This window comes from Nasonia vitripennis, chromosome 1 (genome assembly GCF_009193385.2).
Source record: "Nasonia vitripennis strain AsymCx chromosome 1, Nvit_psr_1.1, whole genome shotgun sequence".
Classification (NCBI taxonomy): domain Eukaryota; kingdom Metazoa; phylum Arthropoda; class Insecta; order Hymenoptera; family Pteromalidae; genus Nasonia; species Nasonia vitripennis.
In genome coordinates this window covers 1,525,719-1,543,031 of record NC_045757.1, presented here as the reverse complement: position 1 = coordinate 1,543,031, position 17,313 = coordinate 1,525,719, and the positions used below count along the sequence as shown (strand labels likewise).

General features: G+C 52.5%; 2 protein-coding genes across 4 annotated transcripts in view; both read left to right on the top strand.

Annotated features, from left to right (window-relative positions):
* LOC100122037 (CCR4-NOT transcription complex subunit 6-like) overlaps nucleotides 1-17,313 on the top strand; it is a 287,898-nt gene that overhangs the window by 40,273 nt on the left and 230,312 nt on the right. The window lies entirely within an intron of this gene.
* Nucleotides 9,305-15,826, top strand: LOC116415948. The gene has a single exon (XM_031921699.2). The coding sequence runs from the start codon at nucleotides 10,634-10,636 to the stop codon at nucleotides 12,683-12,685; it is 2,052 nt and encodes a 683-aa protein (XP_031777559.1). The 5' UTR covers nucleotides 9,305-10,633; the 3' UTR covers nucleotides 12,686-15,826.

Sequence of the window (17,313 nt, the reverse complement as noted above, 5' to 3'; positions counted from 1 at the left end):
AGATGCAGCAGCGTGCGCCGGAAGTTCCGCGGCGAGCAAAAGCTATTTTAATCATCGCAAATGCCTTTCTTGTCTGGACTGGCCGAAACGATCCATCTATATCCGCGCTCTGGCCCCCGTTTAATCGCGTCTCTATATACCTTGCGGCTTCAGCCAGTCATCGTCGTCGTCTTCTTCTTCCTCTCGAGGGCCGTAATTAAAAATTCCAGTTTGTCGTCGTCGTCGTCGTGCTCCGGAACAATCGCCGGCTTCCTTCCTTCCTTCCTTCCTCGTTCTTTTTCAGCTGCTGTACCTACGAATTCCGCAGTCGCGCAGCTACTCAAAGGAGATTCTGCAAGTGAAAAGATCGTCGCTTTGCAGCCGCTACGAAAAAAAGAGAGGAACGGGGGGATGAAAGGTGAGAGAGAGAGAGAGAGAGAGAGAGAGAGAGAGAGAGAGAGAGAGAGAGAGAGAGAGAGAGACGACGACTGCTTCCTTCCTTTGTTGTAGCTGGAAGTCGGGCTCGCTCTGGTACAAAAGGAGGTCGTCGAGTCGATTTAATCGAGCAGAGGCTAATATCTCTCGTTGAGCCGCGATGGCGTGTCGATGATTCTTTCCTTACTTTTATACCGCCGTGGTATAGACACCGATGGAACTGCGGGCCAGCACGGACGGAAGCTGGGTGTACTACTACGGCAACCTGGAACGAGAATTATTTCGGCGGAACACGCGCAGGCATTTGAGCTCGGGCTGATCGCGATTAATCATAAGTGGAACTCGTAAAAGCTGCAGGTAGACGTCGTAGGCTTTTTTTTCTCTCGGCTCTCTATTTTCAATTTCGACGACAATCAATCACACACGATACATAAAATACACACACAGCGAACAGGCGACGAGAGCCCAGACCGCCGCGTGTGTACACTGCCAAAGAGAGATACGCGTCGAATCTCCATCTATATAATAGCTATATATACATCGCGTGGTTCTCTCTCTCGAAATGGATCGAAACGAACGCGAACACGAGTCGAGCATCGGCTATGATCGATTGGCAGGCGGCAGCAGCTGTGTCGTGCCGGGGAAACGTTTCGCGGGAAATAAAGCCTCTTCCGAAAAGGTAACGAAACGGCTTATCGTGTCAGGCACTCGTTAGGGTGCGGGTTTTACGTGCCCCACACTCCCCGCATGTATAGCTACGTATACGAGAAGGTCGGAAGTGGTCTCGAGCCGGGGGCCAGATAAGCGAGGCGTTTCGATCTTTTTTAGGAAATGAGCCGCGCGCGCGAGCACTGATTTTATTGTATGGCCTGTTATAGGGGATTTGCCGCTCGACAGATAATTGCTTAATCTCCGAGGTGATCGCGAGCGATTGTTTTCCCTCCAAGCACACCGGCTCATGGGAACCGGCTTGTCCGATAGACGAAGCGCATTTCACAAACGCGTCAGAATTCGCGTCCCAGCGCGGAAAATATTGTTTCGAGAGAGAAGAAGCCGGAGAGTCACGTCATCGAACGGAAGCCGCCTGATCCGAGGCAAAGTGCTTATTGCGCGAGCGATAGATATTGTGAGAGAAAGAGAAAAGGGCAGAAAGAATGCGAGAGAACACTCGAGAGCGTCATCGACTATTTATCTCTTGAATCCTTTGTCCCACGCTCCCTTTCGCACAGCTCGCGCGACCTACTGTCCTTTGGAGATAAGATAAAAGACTCGCGAGTAGTTTCGTCAAGGTGGCACACGCCAGAGAGATATGGATCTGACGCCAGCGTATAAATAACAAAAATTCTAAATGCCCGCTAGTGAAAAATTCAAGCGCCCGGTGTCCTCCAGCTTTTCCGGTCGCCGCCGCACATGCAAACGATCGTCTCTCTCGCGAACATCCTATAACATAAAGGTGCGAGGGGAGGACGGAGACACTCAGACGATCGTCCCCAGGCGATCCCCGCCGGAATCACGACGGGGAGAGAGCAGCTCGTGTTCTCGCTTTTACGAGGGACGCGAAAAACTTTGACGCCGCGACGAATTCTGTTTATTTTATACGGTACGTTAAAAGTGCATTATTGAGTTGAAGTACTGTATGTGTATTGCAATGCTCCGTTTAACGATTATCGAAAAAGGCGAGTGCAAGCGTTGTGTGTGGAAAAACGCTGGAGGTTCTCTCTATCGAATGGCTCGCTTGTTTACCTGCTCTACTTCTCGAACTTAATTACAGCATCGATCCGCCGCGGCGCGATTAAAAATGCAATTATTATAATTTTTGATTAAAGACTCTGTACAGACTCGAAATAGCTATTCGCCGCCGAAACGTTCTCCTTCGCGGATAACGATCGAGCAAATCTTTATCGACAGTAATTAGCTATCCGGCAAGAAAATCTGACGTAGCCGGCGCATCGTAGCGAATAAAAAGTCATCTAATGAGTATCACCGGAGAATTCCTTAGCGGCGAGACGCGTTTAGCAGGAAATCATCTCGGATTCTGAAGCGTCCGGCGCGGCAGTTTAAAGACGCGGTATTTTTCTTTCGTCGGCACTCTGTATACTCTGTATACTCCGTTTCCTCGTCGGCCATAACGAACTCGCATCGATCGCGCATTTCGAATGCCTGGGATTCCGTTTGTTATTATATCATTTCTCTATTAGATTATGACCGACTAGCTCGCAGCTTTTATGTAAGAACTCGAACACGTTCTGAAACATCGATTTATTTTTCTCTCTCTCGCCGCGCGTGCGTATCGAGGAATTTTACGATACAGAGGGAGCCTTTCTTTAGCCTAGTTCAGCCGATCGCCTTTTTCTTTGATTCCTCGAGATTTTATTCGCTCATTTTTTATACGGCCCCGGAAACTTTCCACGCGCCCGACGAACTTCCCGAATTCGCTTCCGACTACTTTACTCTCGGGACGATAAGAAAAACGTCGTCCGCCTGGACGAGGAACTTATTTACATTATCTACAAGTAAATACGCATCCGTGATTTCTGCAGAGCAATGCATAGCCTAATATTTACACCTGATAACCGACGACTCCGCGCCACATCATCGTCCTCCCCTTTTTGCGCCCTTTCCATTCCAGTTTCTGTTTACCCTCTGATTCTCTCTCGGGCTCATCTATCCATCAGCGAGCACCAGCACGTTATTTGTATTCGTTTACTCGCCGCCGAGCTTTTTTCTCCTCCCGGCGAAGGGATACACGGAGTGCGAGTCCCGAGGGCGAGATCGATCGGTTTTTCGCCGCCCGTTACCGCTGCCTTTTTTCCACCAAGAGTATACATATACATGCTGATGTTTGAGCCGGCTGTAATTGAATTCCCATCTTGGATCGACTTCCGGAGCACAGGGGCGCGGTATTTTCGATGCTGGAGTTTTTCAGTCGTCGCGCGTCTATTTTGAGAAGACTGCATTGTTTGCGCTGCGAAAGATTGATTTTTTTCCATGAAAGTTTGATTGGTCGGCACAATATTTGCTTTCGGCCAACCGGCTGCTGGCTCCGCGCATCGAAACTTTCGTTCGAACGAGGTAAATATTACAGGAGAGCAGTGCGCGGAAGGCATTGTTGGCTCCAATAAATACACAGCGATATCACATTCCACGCGTACACTGTCGTTTTCAATTTCGTCGAGAAAATATATATATATATATATATATATATATATATAAATCGTGGCGATTTTTTCCACCACTTTCTCGGATTTATGCGATCGACTTTTACGCCCTTTTTTATTAGTTGCCCGAGACGACGGCGGATGAGCTATGAGCAACTCGCCTGTAAACATTTAATGCTGTCCGATGTCAGATAAGAACGTCCAGTCCCTCTCGCGTACTCTGTTCCTGCCATCCTTTTTTCGCAGCGTCGCCGGATTACGCCTGGTGTACGTGTTTAATGCGACATTTCGTATAATCATATATCCGCCTCGCTCCATATTTTCCGCTCGGCCTTTGCTAATAATACCAACAGTGGAGTAATTGAATTCGATGACGGAATGCATTTCGAGAATTGGAAGAAAGTAATCCGAGTGTGTACACACACATACCTAAGTAACGCGTCTCGGGACGTAAACAAATCACTGCAGCGGAGTTGATTAGCGCCTCGAGGCGAGCTCGCTCTCTCTCTCTCGAATCACCGCGTGAGTGGAGAGCATCTGCTACGAAAGTAGCCAGCCCTCGTTCTCCCGCGCATGTTTGAGATGCTTCATGCATCCCTTGACGCGCAAATGCTCTCCGGGGAAGTTTGCCCCTACTCGTACGTACATACCTGTACACGTATCACTCCTAGGGGCCGAGATGAAATTTGACTCGCCCTCCTCCCCACGTCGTTATATACTCGAGAAGGCAAACTCACCCGAGATCCCCGACGCGCTGCTGCTGCCAAGTTCCGAGTGTGTGAGCTCGTCTATTCGGGCGGACGTGTACGCGAGAGCTGAAGCTAAACGACGTTAACTCGCAGATACGCGTGCCCTATTACCTGAAAAATTTTCATCGGAGTTGGGTATCGACAGTTTTTGGGCTGAAGCGAGCCGAGGCTTGATCGATGGACGCATGAACGTTCAAGTGCAATGCCCCGCGCGTAGCCGTAACAGTACCCACACCCCAGCCCCAGCCCACCAACGCCCATTCAGAGCCACGCAACAACTGGCCGTTGTTGTGTTCTCCTGCAGAGAAACTTAGACCATTCATTCCCCGCCAGCCGAGATTACTCCGTTATACCTCCTCCCACAAAGCCACACATACACACTTGTTCGGCGAAACTATAGCCTCCCGCGTTTGCCAATCAGTTGAGTAATATTCCTTCAGGGATCCGCGAGTCCGTATAGTAGCGGCATCGGCTACACCCTTGCACGCACCGCCGCCGTCTAGTTTCTCTCGCTCCGTATTCAGCGCATAACTGCGGCATCATATCCGAGCGACTGGTTCGAAAGAACTGGAACCATTTTGGTATGATCGTCGCATAATACAGTTATAGAAAATCCGTGAAACCAGAGGACTGCTGCGTTGATCTGGTTATTCAAATTCGACGTGTCCGCGGCGGGAGAAAGTCGTTACTCACTCTGCTTTCCTGCAGTACTGGCTATTCTGGCGAGATCCTCCGCACAGCGCGTTCACCTGTTCGACCGGCGATAATAAATACGAACCGGCACTCGTAGGTGGCTCGTTATTTTCAAAGCTTCCTACGCAAATGCTTGGCCTCGATTCCCTCATGATTAGCCAGTCAGGAAAAAAGCCGCGACGGTAAAGTTTCCTCGGGATAATCTCGCAGGATCTATACGAGATTTTCGTACATTTATGCGAGCGCAACGTGGAAATAGCCTCGGCCGAAGCGCTCGGTTTCATAAGCCGCGCGCGGAACGTGTCAGCAGATCGAATTCGATATTAAGAACGCGAGCTGTACGCGTCGCGCGGAATCATTTGAATAACCCATTACCGCAAATTACGGCACCGGCTAAACCCGACATCCATACGCTCTCCCGAGAGGTATGTCGTAACCGCGAATGTCTCTCTCTCTCTCTCTCTCTCTCTCTCTCTCTCTCTCTCTCCCCTTGCGCGAGAATTCCAGCCGAGTGTAACCCAATAATAATCAAATTTTTTGCTCCGCTTTCGCAGGTATAAGAGACGCTTTTTAAATACCTCGTCGCGGAGGAGAACCGGTTCAGCCGCGCGGTGACATTCTCAGTGCCGATCGGAGGTAATGAAAATGAGACTTGACGTTGAACTTTTTAGACCACTGCTATAATTCTATACTGCTATATCGTCCCACGTGATTTACAATACGCGCTTATTCCACCGGCTGTGTTTAAAGCGTGCGCGACGAGCGATTAACCTCGCGGCATCGAAATTCAATAAACAGTCGGCTACGGAGACGAGGACAATGGCTGCTTCCAGACGAACAACGCGGCCTCGCCTTTGTCCTACTCTTTGGTTTGTTTTAGCTCCGCGGGGAGTCGTGCTCTCATGCTTATTCGAATTGGCTCGCCGCGCGGCAAAAACGGCGCTGCGAACCGATTGGTAATGTTAGCGGTTAATAGGTTCGTTGCTTCCACAGCGGAGAAACTACTTCTTTCGTCGCTTGCGTTATACAGCTGCCAGATTAACTACTTATTCGCTGCGCTCAGTCGAGCGTGATATTTATGGGTTAATAAGTCGATGCGATGCGAAGTCGATGATTAATTCCAATCAAAATACGATCGCGTATAGAGGAATTATGAGACGAGACCTGTACCTACCTACATCCAGCAGCTCTGGAGACTTTTGATTTACTTCCGGCTTTTCCAGTTCGAGATCTCTTTCTCTTCGTCTACTTTTACTTCTTGAGAGAGAGAGCAGGGGTTATTGCGAAAAGTTTCGGCCTGAGGATTTTCAAGTTTTCGATGATTTTTACGTCCGCGGCTTAGGAGATCTTGAACCGACGGCAAACTATCTTATTGCCTTCGAACATTCGAATTCGCGGCTGTGCGGAGCAAAGTTCATTCAAACCCCATGAGCTCTCTCACACGTCGCGTCATTCATCGACCGAAACCAGCTGCGTGCGCGCGTGCCAGCTTCTCTCCCTTCTATTTTCATTTCCAGTACATATACGTCGCCGCACAGCAGCAGCAGCTTTTTTTTCATCCCCGCGAGAGTCCGACGTGCCGGCGGACGCCAATGAATACAGAATGAAATGAATACGAAATGAGGGGATTTGGCCAACTTTCGCCGCTCGCGTTGTTTTTCGCCGATGTTTGCTCTACGACTACGTGTATACGCATAGGTATGCTTGTGTACACACGGATATGGAAGAAGAACCGTCGCTCGAGAGCGAGGGTTATTCGAGTGGCGCTTGGAAAAACATTAGGGTGAGCTTTTTTCTGGGTTACCGGTTGCAGGTCGCCGTCTGTTGATCGCGGGGCTCTGGAATAATATTTTCCAATTTCGGTTATTAATATTCCAGCCGCTGCGACTTTTTCACGCGGAATGTAGGTACACACGCGAATTCGAAATTCCTGTGTATGCGCGAATGCAAAATCGGCGGCGTGTACATGGTTACGCAGAAAAGGACGAACGGAAGCGCACAATAAAACAGCCGCCCGCGTACGCGGCAAGTGAGGCACATAAACATCCGAGAACAGCAGTATACCGCGCGTGTACCGCACTTAGAAGGACATTTTCACTTAGCCATGTAAATTTCGCTGCATTTTCTAATTCCGAGCGAGCGAGAAGCTTCCGGCCTGTTGTGTATGCTCAATGATCATGTATCTAAGAAGGATTTATACGCGGCGACCATTGGCCGCAGACAGTCGTGGGCGCGAATTCCCTTCTCTCTACCCCTGCATTAGCCGGTGATTTCGATTTATGACCAATGTTATCGGGCCTCCGGACGTCGCTACAACCTAATTCGGATTACACTTGTAGATTATAGACTGACCCGCAATGAATGCCTGCGCCCGCATTATACACACACACAGCACACAAGGCCAATTTTGCATCTTTACGCTGATGCCGGGGCTTTAGAGAGTCGTAAACGCGAGTTTATTCCGCCGCTCTCACTAGCTCACTCGCTTTTATTAGGGGCTTTTTAGCCTTTTATTATGCGCGAGCGGAGCTCGGCTAGCTGCGCCGTATTGTTGTTGCTACCGCGCGTTTTGATTCTCGCGTTGCAACGAAAGATTGAATTTTCGCGCAATCGTTGTACACCGTAACGATCGTCAGTTTCGCTTTCGTTTCTCGAACAATTATGATTTTACCATCGCGCGAGCGCGCGAGCTAATTCGGATTACACTTGCAGATTAGTGCCTGGTAATGAAACGGTTCCACTTTTCGCTCGGCTGGAGTCAAGCTGGTTTTCCATGTTGTAAAACTCGCTGCCCACACGACCTTGTTTGTTTTTTCTCTTTCTCTCTTTCTCTCTCTCTCTCTCTCTCTCTCTCTCTCTCTCTCTCTCTTTCTCTCTCTCTCTCTCGTTGCCACGGATCGCTCGCGTCGTAATAATTTACCCCGAGCGAGCGCTATTTGATTCGGAAAAAAGGGCTAGTTTATCGCGCGTTTTTCCGAAACCCTTGACGAGGGAGAGATTCCGCTCGGAATATCGGACGTCGATGTTCGAGGCGGCTAAAAGCGATAGGTGCGAGAAGAATAGGGGGATACGGAGGAGAACGATGGCCGAGCAAATGACGCGTGTGCTCTTGACGGCGTTTTTCGAGGGGGATGAAGGATCGCGCTTCCTTTTTCCCGCGCGCGTATGGAAAGACAGGGATTCATATGCGGACGGCTCGCCTAATTCTTCAGGAGGGCTCCGATATCGAAGGAACATTTTTTTCCTCCTTGGCAAAATTCATCTCGATGATTGATCAAATCGTGTATACTCGGGAGCAATAAGATTGTTTCGCGCAAATCGAAGATCGAGAGCTGAGCGATTCTTTTTCACTCGGGAGAGAAAATTACGCATGTGCGCGTGTCTTTCACGGGTGAGCAGTTCGCGCTGCTGGAAACCCCGTGGGTCGCTGAAAAACGAGCGTCTCATGATTTATGTTCGGTCCCGCTGGCTTTTACCGCTGTCCGCTCGTCTCGTTTTTTTTCCTCTCGCCAGGGGAGGTGGGGGCGAAAGTTTTCGCGCTAGAAGTGGCTGTATTCCGCGTGAAATTCCGAAGAAACGGCGTGCTTCGGTCTGCGGAGTGAAAAATTTCTCAGTCCCTGACACGGCGTTCGTTACGAGCTTGCGTTACGAAAGCAGACTCTTTTCAAAACTATGCGATGCATCCGTTGATCAAACACGGCTGATGGTAGCGATCAGTAGTATCAGACGGACACGTTCGGACGGATGATAGATTCTCGGCGCAGCGAACGAATGAATTTTAAAGCCGAGAGTCATCAACCGAGAAAAAAAAATATTGGTTCAGCTTCCAAAGAAAAAATTAGTGTCACGCTGACTGTCCTCACTCCCCTAAAGCCGCGGTAATAAAGAGAGCTGCAGCGAGTCGCGTATAGGCATGTAGGAAGGCTTATCGACTCGTTTCAGTCAGAAGATGAAGCGGGCGTATGCCGACGAGCCACACCAAGAAACTCGCTTCCTCTCTCTGTCGCTCTCTCGCCGTGGGCAATTGATGACTCGGCCGACCCACTTTCGACGCGCGGCCCAGATGCGAGGGCGTCCGCGTTTGATCCGCTCGTTCTCCCCTCTCCCCTCCCTTCCTCACTTTCTCTTCTCTCTCTTCTCTCTCTCTCTCTCTCTCTCTCTCTCTCTCTCTCTCTCTCTCTCTAGCTGCTACACAGCCGCAGATGCGGGATTGTTTCGGACTCCAGAGATGCATGGCTCTCGATACGTTAGCTTTATCGAGAGAATTACGCTGATTTATATCGCGGCCGGAGCTAAAAGTCGATGCAGCCGCGAGCGGGAAATTTATCGGCGCTGAGCGCCGAGCTCTCGAGACTTGTGTTTTCCTTTTTTTCCTTTCGAGAGCATCTATGAATAATATCGACGATGATGAGCAAGTTTTTCTTAGCAGCCACTGTTGCTGCCGCTGCCGCCGCTTGGGTTACTTTTTCTCGCTGCAGTAGAGGCCGCTTTTATCTCCGGGCGAGACTCGAAATGATTTAGCTGTTGCGTGCATACGAACGAGAGCCGAGAAGAGAGAGAATTGGATCGGGTGTTTTTTTCGTCGACGGCGAGTCAACAATCCCACCTTCTGTTTTTTTTCCTGTCCAAGAAAACGCCGCAGCAGGTGTTGCCCGGCAAAAAATCAATTTTAATCTCGAGCCATTCACACAGCCGTCGAGAGATTGATTTAGCGGAGAAAGCGAACGGCCGATAAATCACGTTTATCCGCGCAGGCATTAGTGTACTATACGGCGAGGAGAAAAATCTCGCCGTGCGTCTCATTATAGCCGGCGTGTAATTTGATTCCCGCCGAGCACGAGAATAAGCAGGACAACAGCCGCGAAAAAAGCGTAATCACAGGCTCGCCGGCTAATCAGAAGCCTCTCGTGCTCAAAACAAACGTATCATCAGACGTCGGAGGGAGAGCGCGATAACAATCGAAAGCGCCGCTGCCGAAAGCCGGCGCTGCTGCGGCTGCATCCACAGCAGACGAAATAAACATTCGCGCGCGCCATCTCTCCCGTCTCGCCGCCCCCACCCTCTCGGCCGCGTAACGCGTCAGCGGAAGGAAAGCCTCGCGTATTTGGAGTACGATGTCGAGCCGCCGCGAGGAGAAACGCGCGCGCGGTCCCCCCACCGAGAGAGAGAGAGAGAGAGAGAGAGAGAGAGCGGGCTGCGTAGTGGGGGACAGAGAGAGAGAGAGAGAGAGAGAGAGAGAGAGCGCCTGGAGTAGAGTGGTGGGGGGAGCGTCGGCGGCTCGCGCGCAGCAGACAGGCGGTGCGCCAGTGTCGCTCCGGCCGCTGGCACGTTTGGTCGCTGCCGCAACATAGCCAAAAGAGCGATCTGTCCGTCTGCTTCCCTCTTTCGCGGAAGAGTCGTTCTCCGTGTCCGAGTGTCGTCGCGCGGCTCGTCTCTCACCCGTCCCTCAAGTGGAGATGGGCTAAGGCAGAGCATCGTTGAGTGAGCCAGTGCCCCGCGTTTGTGTGATGTGACACGGAGTTGTTGTTCCACGGAGCGAAGAGGTAGCCCCAGCAGCTACAAGCCGAGTGAAGTTGCAAAGCAAAAGTGAAGCAGCAGCAGGAGAGCGCGCAGCTCAAGATGAGTCCAGCCTCACAGGGAGCCCTCGAGGTGGAGCGCTACATCGGCAGCTGCCTCATCTCCTCGACCGGCAGAGCCGCCTCGGGCCTCCAGAAGCCCTTGCTCGCCTCGTCCGGCTGCCGCAAGCAGGACCTGCAGCAGCAGCAGCCGCAGAGTCAGCAGCTCCGAAACTCGAAGCAGCAATGCCAGCAGAGCCAGTTCGGAGCGGTGGGCACCTGGGCCGGCGGCGCGCCGCTGATATCCATGGCCTCGAACCCGCGGCGCAGTCAGCGCTCGCCCCCGAGCCAGCAACAGCAACAGCAGCAGCTGCAGCAACAGCTTAACGACCAGCGGGTGCCGCTCGCGAGGCTGGCCGTGCACACGCAGGGCGCGCCGCTGATACTGTCCACCGGCCGCTTCCACAACGGCGGCAACGCTCGCGCCAAGATCCCCAACGGCGCCGCCGCGATCGCCAACTGCGTGGCCGGTCTGACGGTCGGCAGCGCCGGCAGCGTATCGGCCAACCTGGCCAGGTGTCAGCCGCCGCCGAGGCTCAACAAGGCCGGCTCGGTCACGACCGGCGAGCAGAAGAAGCCGCAGCAGCAGTCGACGGGCGCGAAGGACGCGGGCGGCAAGGAGGCGACGACGACCAACATCGACTCGCTGAGCATCGCCAGCGACGAGAGCTCCGGCTCGAACAACTCGGAGAACAGCCTGCCCCGCATCATCAAGCCCCGCAAGCGGAGAAAGAAGGACCGAAAACCACCGCCGGTGGTCAGCGGCGGCAGCGCTGTGGTCGGCGGCGTGGCGACTGCCGCCGGCCCCAACCCCGCGAGCGACGTCAAAACTGCGGACGAGGGACTGCAGCAGAGCCCCTCGATGCCCGGCAGCAACGCCGCGGCCATCGAGCAGCAGATGAAGCCCTACCAGGCGTACGACGGCGGCGCGCGCTACGTCAACGGCGACGGCTACTACAAGGGCCAGCGGAGGCCGATCAACGCTAACAACAGCGGCTACGGCCGAGTCAACAACTCGTCGGCGAGCTCCACGACCTCGAACAGCGCCGTCAACGCGCAGAGTCAGGAGGTCGTCGACACGAGGCAGCGCGGCAACAACTATTCGCAGCAACAACAGCAGCAGCAGCACCGACACGTGCAGGTGAAAGTGCTCGACGACAACCGGAACGTCATCCTGCCAGTTCCGGTCTGCCAGGCGAAGGCCGGCTATCTTAGGCACAATCACCATAACGGCGGCAACGCGCGCTTCCTGCACGACTACAACGAGCCGGTGACGCTGGCCTGCCACCAGGAGCACAGCCCGCCCAGCGGCGGCCCCATCGACGAGTGCCTGCAGCAGCAGCAGCAGTGCCGCTACTGCGACCCGGCCACCCTCGTCTGGGACGTCAGCGAGCAGAACGGCTTCCCCTACCTGCAGGGCCACCAGTCCTCGGACTTCCACCACCACCACCACCACCACCACCACCGCTACTCGCAGCTGCCGGCCGCCGTCTTCCTGACCCGGCCGTTCATCTGCCAGGAGGGCCACCACGTGTTCGACGTCGCCGACAACCCCTGCCAGCTGAGACTCAGGCCGGCCGAGGGTCTGCGCCGCAGCTGGAGCGACCCCAGCAGCTACTTCAGCAACGGCGAGATGCCCGGCGGCGGCGAGCTGCTGCCGAACCGCGACGTGGGCGTGATCGGCGACCGGGGCCAGTCCGGCACCGAGTCGGCCCTGAAGGGCAGCTGGCGCGGCGACGCCTCGGCCGCGACGCCCTCGAGCCAGAACTCCAGCCTCCAGTCGTCCTCGTCGCCGCTGAGCAGCGGCCCCGGGAGCCCGGGATTGCAGGGCCCGCTGGAGGTCAGCACCGAGATCGTGACCTCGCCGAACGGGCACCGCGACCTCGAGATCAAGTTCTACTCGTCCTCGCCGACGACGAGCTCCTACGACTGCAGCTCCGACGAGCTCAAGACCTTCGCCTTCCCCGACGACGAGGAGCTCAGCGACGACATCTGGAGCTACCACGAGTCCAAGCTCCAGCAGGATTTCCGCACGCTCCTGCAGGCCGAGGAGTGATGCCACGGCTGCGGCTGCCACTGCTCCGCATGTCCCACTGTGCAGTTCGCGAGTGTTACACGACTATGCTAAAATGTGTTTGTTCTTATCTGTGACTGAACCGAAAGACAGCGAGCGGCGCACTCTCGAGTTATAAATATATCTGTATCCACATATGAAAAGCGCGCGAGCGGAGCGACGAGAGATGGCCGAGACACGTTTCATTTTCGTTCTTTTTTTCTCTCTCTTATATGCGGCTAGTAATACACCGGCGCGATTTTCTCGCTGCTCCGCAAACGCGCTCTAGCACAGGTCAACGTATGTATAAGCAGAAGCTATATAGCGCAGGAAAAGGTAGTTTCCGATTTCGCTAAGTCACGAACGTCCGTTTGCCGTCGAAATACGAACCGCGAGAGGTGACGACACTCACACTTACGCTTTAGCCAATATTGGACTAAGAGTATAATATAGATCCACACTCTCACATACGTACACACGAAAACGAACACGGAGAAATCGACGGCAAACCGACGTCGCCTCGCGATTTCGAGTTTCCCCGGCGCGCGAGGAAACCGGTCGCCACGCGTATGATGTATATGTATACACGACACAAGACACACACACACACACGATAAATATAAATATATGTTATTATTATGATAATTATTACCGATTAACATTATTGTCGACGACTCGAGAGAAAGAGAGAGGGGCTTGCTAATCGGCCCTCGCCTCTCGAGGACGAGCACTCGATTCCACTTGCGTTCCTTGAACTGCGCGGCCTGAGAGAGAGAGAGAGAGAGAGAGAGAGAGAGCAGAGATGTCGTGAAATTTTTCCGAAAGAGCGAAAGAGAGAAACGATAATACTAATAATCGCTCGGCGATATAGTCGGGGGGAAAAGAATCGGCTCTAATTGCACTCGTAAAATAACAACGACTCCGGAGCGCGCGCGTTTCTCTCGGCTCGCTCGCCGAGGGAAATCGCCGAATAGCTATAGATATACAATACCCGTGCATCTGGCGCATACACACGTGCGCACGTGTGAGAGAGAGAGAGAGAGAGAGAGAGAGAGAGAGAGAGAGAGAGAGAGAGAGAGAGAGAGAGAGAGAGAGAAAGAAAGAGAGAGACGGACAGAGAAAGAGCTAATATTTCCTTTTCCACGAGCGCGCCGGAGGCGGCCTCTTTTTGCGCTCGAATTTCGTCGCACAGCGTGTACACACTATACGTATATTTATAGGAGACTTTCTCTTCCGGCCCGAGTTTTCTGATTGCACCGACACGCTCGCGCACAATTGTAGACGAGCGATTCTATTGTCTCTCGAGCGAGAGCGCGCTGTATCGCGTGACACGAAATTTTTGACACAATTATACCTAACGAAATTGTTTGTCGCGTTAGCGGATTGCGATATAGGTAACAAAAAGTAAAAAACGGAGTTTCGCAAAAGCCCGCACAGCAGATTCGACGCAGCACGGAGAGTCGGCACAGCTGCACGCGTGACTGGAGCGCGATTCGATTCGCGGCTGCGGAACGGCACGTTTTCTCGTGCGATCGGCGCCGATCGATTAGGCGACGTTTAGGATTAAAAGCGACGATTGCGAAAGCGAGCACATGCATGTGTACACACAACGAGATCGGCTCTTTTTTCTCCTTCCCCTCGGTTATATTGCCGGTGTATACACGCGGCCTACTGTTGCGCGGAAATTCGGAATCGCGATAACGTCGGTGTTAGCGTGTGTGTGTAGGAAACGCGAGAAGTAGGTTAGAGCGCTATAGGGGAGAAATGAGAAATTCAGTATGTGTGTGATTTTATTGCGCTCGCGCGATCGTTGCGGTTTTATGTATATACTTACTTTGGAAACGGCGCGAAAGAGAAGGGAAATTGTGCAGCCGGGGCCTCATTTGCCCGCTCGCGAATAACGATGAATTGATGTATGGTAATTCGAAGAGTCGACTCGGTCGGGATTTATTCCGTCGCTGTTGCGTGTGTATCCGTTTTTCAAATTTTATCTTCCTCGTCGTGAAATTTCACTTTTTTTTTCGTTTTAACGCGCGCGTCGTAAACTCGAAATCCGGAAATCGCATAAAAAAAGGAACAACTTTATCGAATTCTCAAACTTCGGGTCGATTTCTCAAGCAATAGCGCGTTATCGATTACACGTGTACGAGCATTAATTATTCCCGTTCGCTCTTCGTTTGTCCGCCTACATACACGGACACACGCGCGCGCGCGAATACACTTCTCCCTCTCGATTGCGACGATTTCGAGGCCGGATATCGGGGAGGAACTGTGATATCGATGGGTCAACGAGCTGTATGGTTATATTCTCTCTTTCTCTCTTAGCCGCACGACGGCGACTGTGTATAGGTGCGCGTACATCCGACGACAACGGCTCTGGTAGAAGAAGAGGAAAAGGCGGCTCCGTAATTTATTTATTGTAATAACACTGTGTGTATCGCGAATCGTCCCTGCGACAACTCTGTAACATATACGATATAGACGCGAGACGAAGTAAGGAAATTTTCAAAGAGCCGCTGCAGCGCTTCGAGCAAAAGTGAAAGTCCGCCTGGCGATCGAACTTTATTCGATGTCCATGTGTATACGTATGTGTATAGCGCGGGTTTTCACTTTTCGCTGATGCCCCGTCGTGCAGCTGTGGAGAACGATTTTAGTCAAATGTGTAATAATAGCGCGCGCGAAGCGCTCGTCTCGCGTCGCAGACACGCTGATGTATTTATTCACGATCTCGGAAAACTTAATTTATTCGCAGCGAGACGAGCTTTTCGTGTTCAGCTCTCGCGAGCCCCGGCGACGACGTGTGTACAATTGTAATCGACGAGCGGCCTACGCCGCGAGAGGGGAAAAACTCGATGACGTGTATTGTAGCGGACCGCGATCGAATTATCGAGCGCGCACTTCGATCGTGGCCCCGACGAAGCTTCGAGGTCTCTCACTCTCTGTTCTATTCGTCGTTTTTCTTCCTCTCTCGCGAAACGCAGCCCTCCCCGTGTACCCCTGCTCTTCGATTTCGTGATTACTATGTACATTGCTAGTGCGTGCGATATGCGTCGTCGACACGCTCTGCTCTCGACCGGTATGATGATGGTGATGATGATGAGTGAAGTGAACTATGAAAATAAAGCGTACTGTTTGTAAATGCAATTCTCGTCTCTCTTTACTCGCCCCTTTCCTCCTGCATCCCATGTCTACATCATAGTTATAGCAATTACAATTTTTGTTCGATTCGCTATCCGTTTTTTTTAATACAGAGTATTGCACTCCTCGAGCTGCGAGCAGATGGAAGCAACGAACCTCGAGTAACCTCTCGCTCCCCCGGAATCGATAATCCCCCTCGTCGCCGCCAAGAAGCAGACTGCGGAGGGACGACACGATCGTCAGCCAACTGTGTGCCCCACAGCTTTTCAGAAGTCGCTCCGGAATATGAATCTCCGCACTCGCTCAAGGTTATGCTCGCGCGAGGGGAAGCAGTCGATCGACATTCCCGCGCGCTCGAGTCGACTCTTTGATCTCCGGTAATGAAAACGTCGAGATTTCTCCTTTCGAGAGTTTCGCCGCGCGCATTTAAAATTGCGTTCGAGATTAGAAATTCAGCGGCAGTCAAAACCACGCGATTCGGCAATTTCCATTTCGTTCTCGACGGCGCATGTATATAAGAGATCTCGAGAGGGGGGACTATAGCTCTAATGAAAAGCCGCGCGGCGCTCTCTTATTTTCTCGTACTTAAAGGGCTTTAATCCGGAGAGCCTAGTCGCGCGCGATCATCGCCGGCTACTCCGGTCGATTCTTCCGAATGGTCCCTCGACACGCACGCGCAGCCAGTAAAGGAAAAAAGATAATTGCACGCGCTCACCCCGGTGGATATTGCGTAGCTCGTTTTTGTAACTTTTTTTCCTCGGAATACTCTCGATGATTGAAAAGGAGATAAGATCTTCGCGCGTTTTCGTTGATTAATTTCGTTCTCTTTTTTCGCCGGCTCGAACAATTATCGGCGATTAATCACGCGGCGTATCGATTCCTCTCGCTGGAAAAAAACTCGCGAAAGCCATTATACATCGCCGGGCAGTATACACGCGTCCATGTGTCACAGCGAACACACGTGGAGGAGAAAGATCGGCGATAAATCTTCATCGCACAAAGAGCATCTACTCTCGCGCAATTTCACTCGTACAGAGCTCCATCTCTACCTCGAAAAAGTAGCGCGAGCCTCTCTACTTTTCGCGCGTAGCGGCATAAATTTCGCGCTCGCGAGCGCGAGAGAAAGAGAGAGAGAGAGTCTATAATACAGCTCGGAGCGGTGCTAAGAAGGGCCGCCGCCGCAGCGATCGGCTCGCTCGGTTTTGTGCCGCGTAACGGAACAATGTCATTACCGCTGACGTCAGAAAGAGCCGTCGTTCAATTATTATTATCTCTTATCTAGCGGCACTTTCAGCCTTCTGCTGCTGCTGCTGCCGCCGCTGAAAGAGAAGGCAAGCGCGAGCCTCCCCGGATGAGACGGACGGACACGAGGGGCGGCTTAATCGACGTGACCCGGTCTCTCTCTCTCTCGAGTCTCTCGCGCGCGCGCTTGCTGTATACTCCCGGGCACAAGTGCCCGCGGATCCGAAGAGGTGACGGATCCTCTCTCTCTC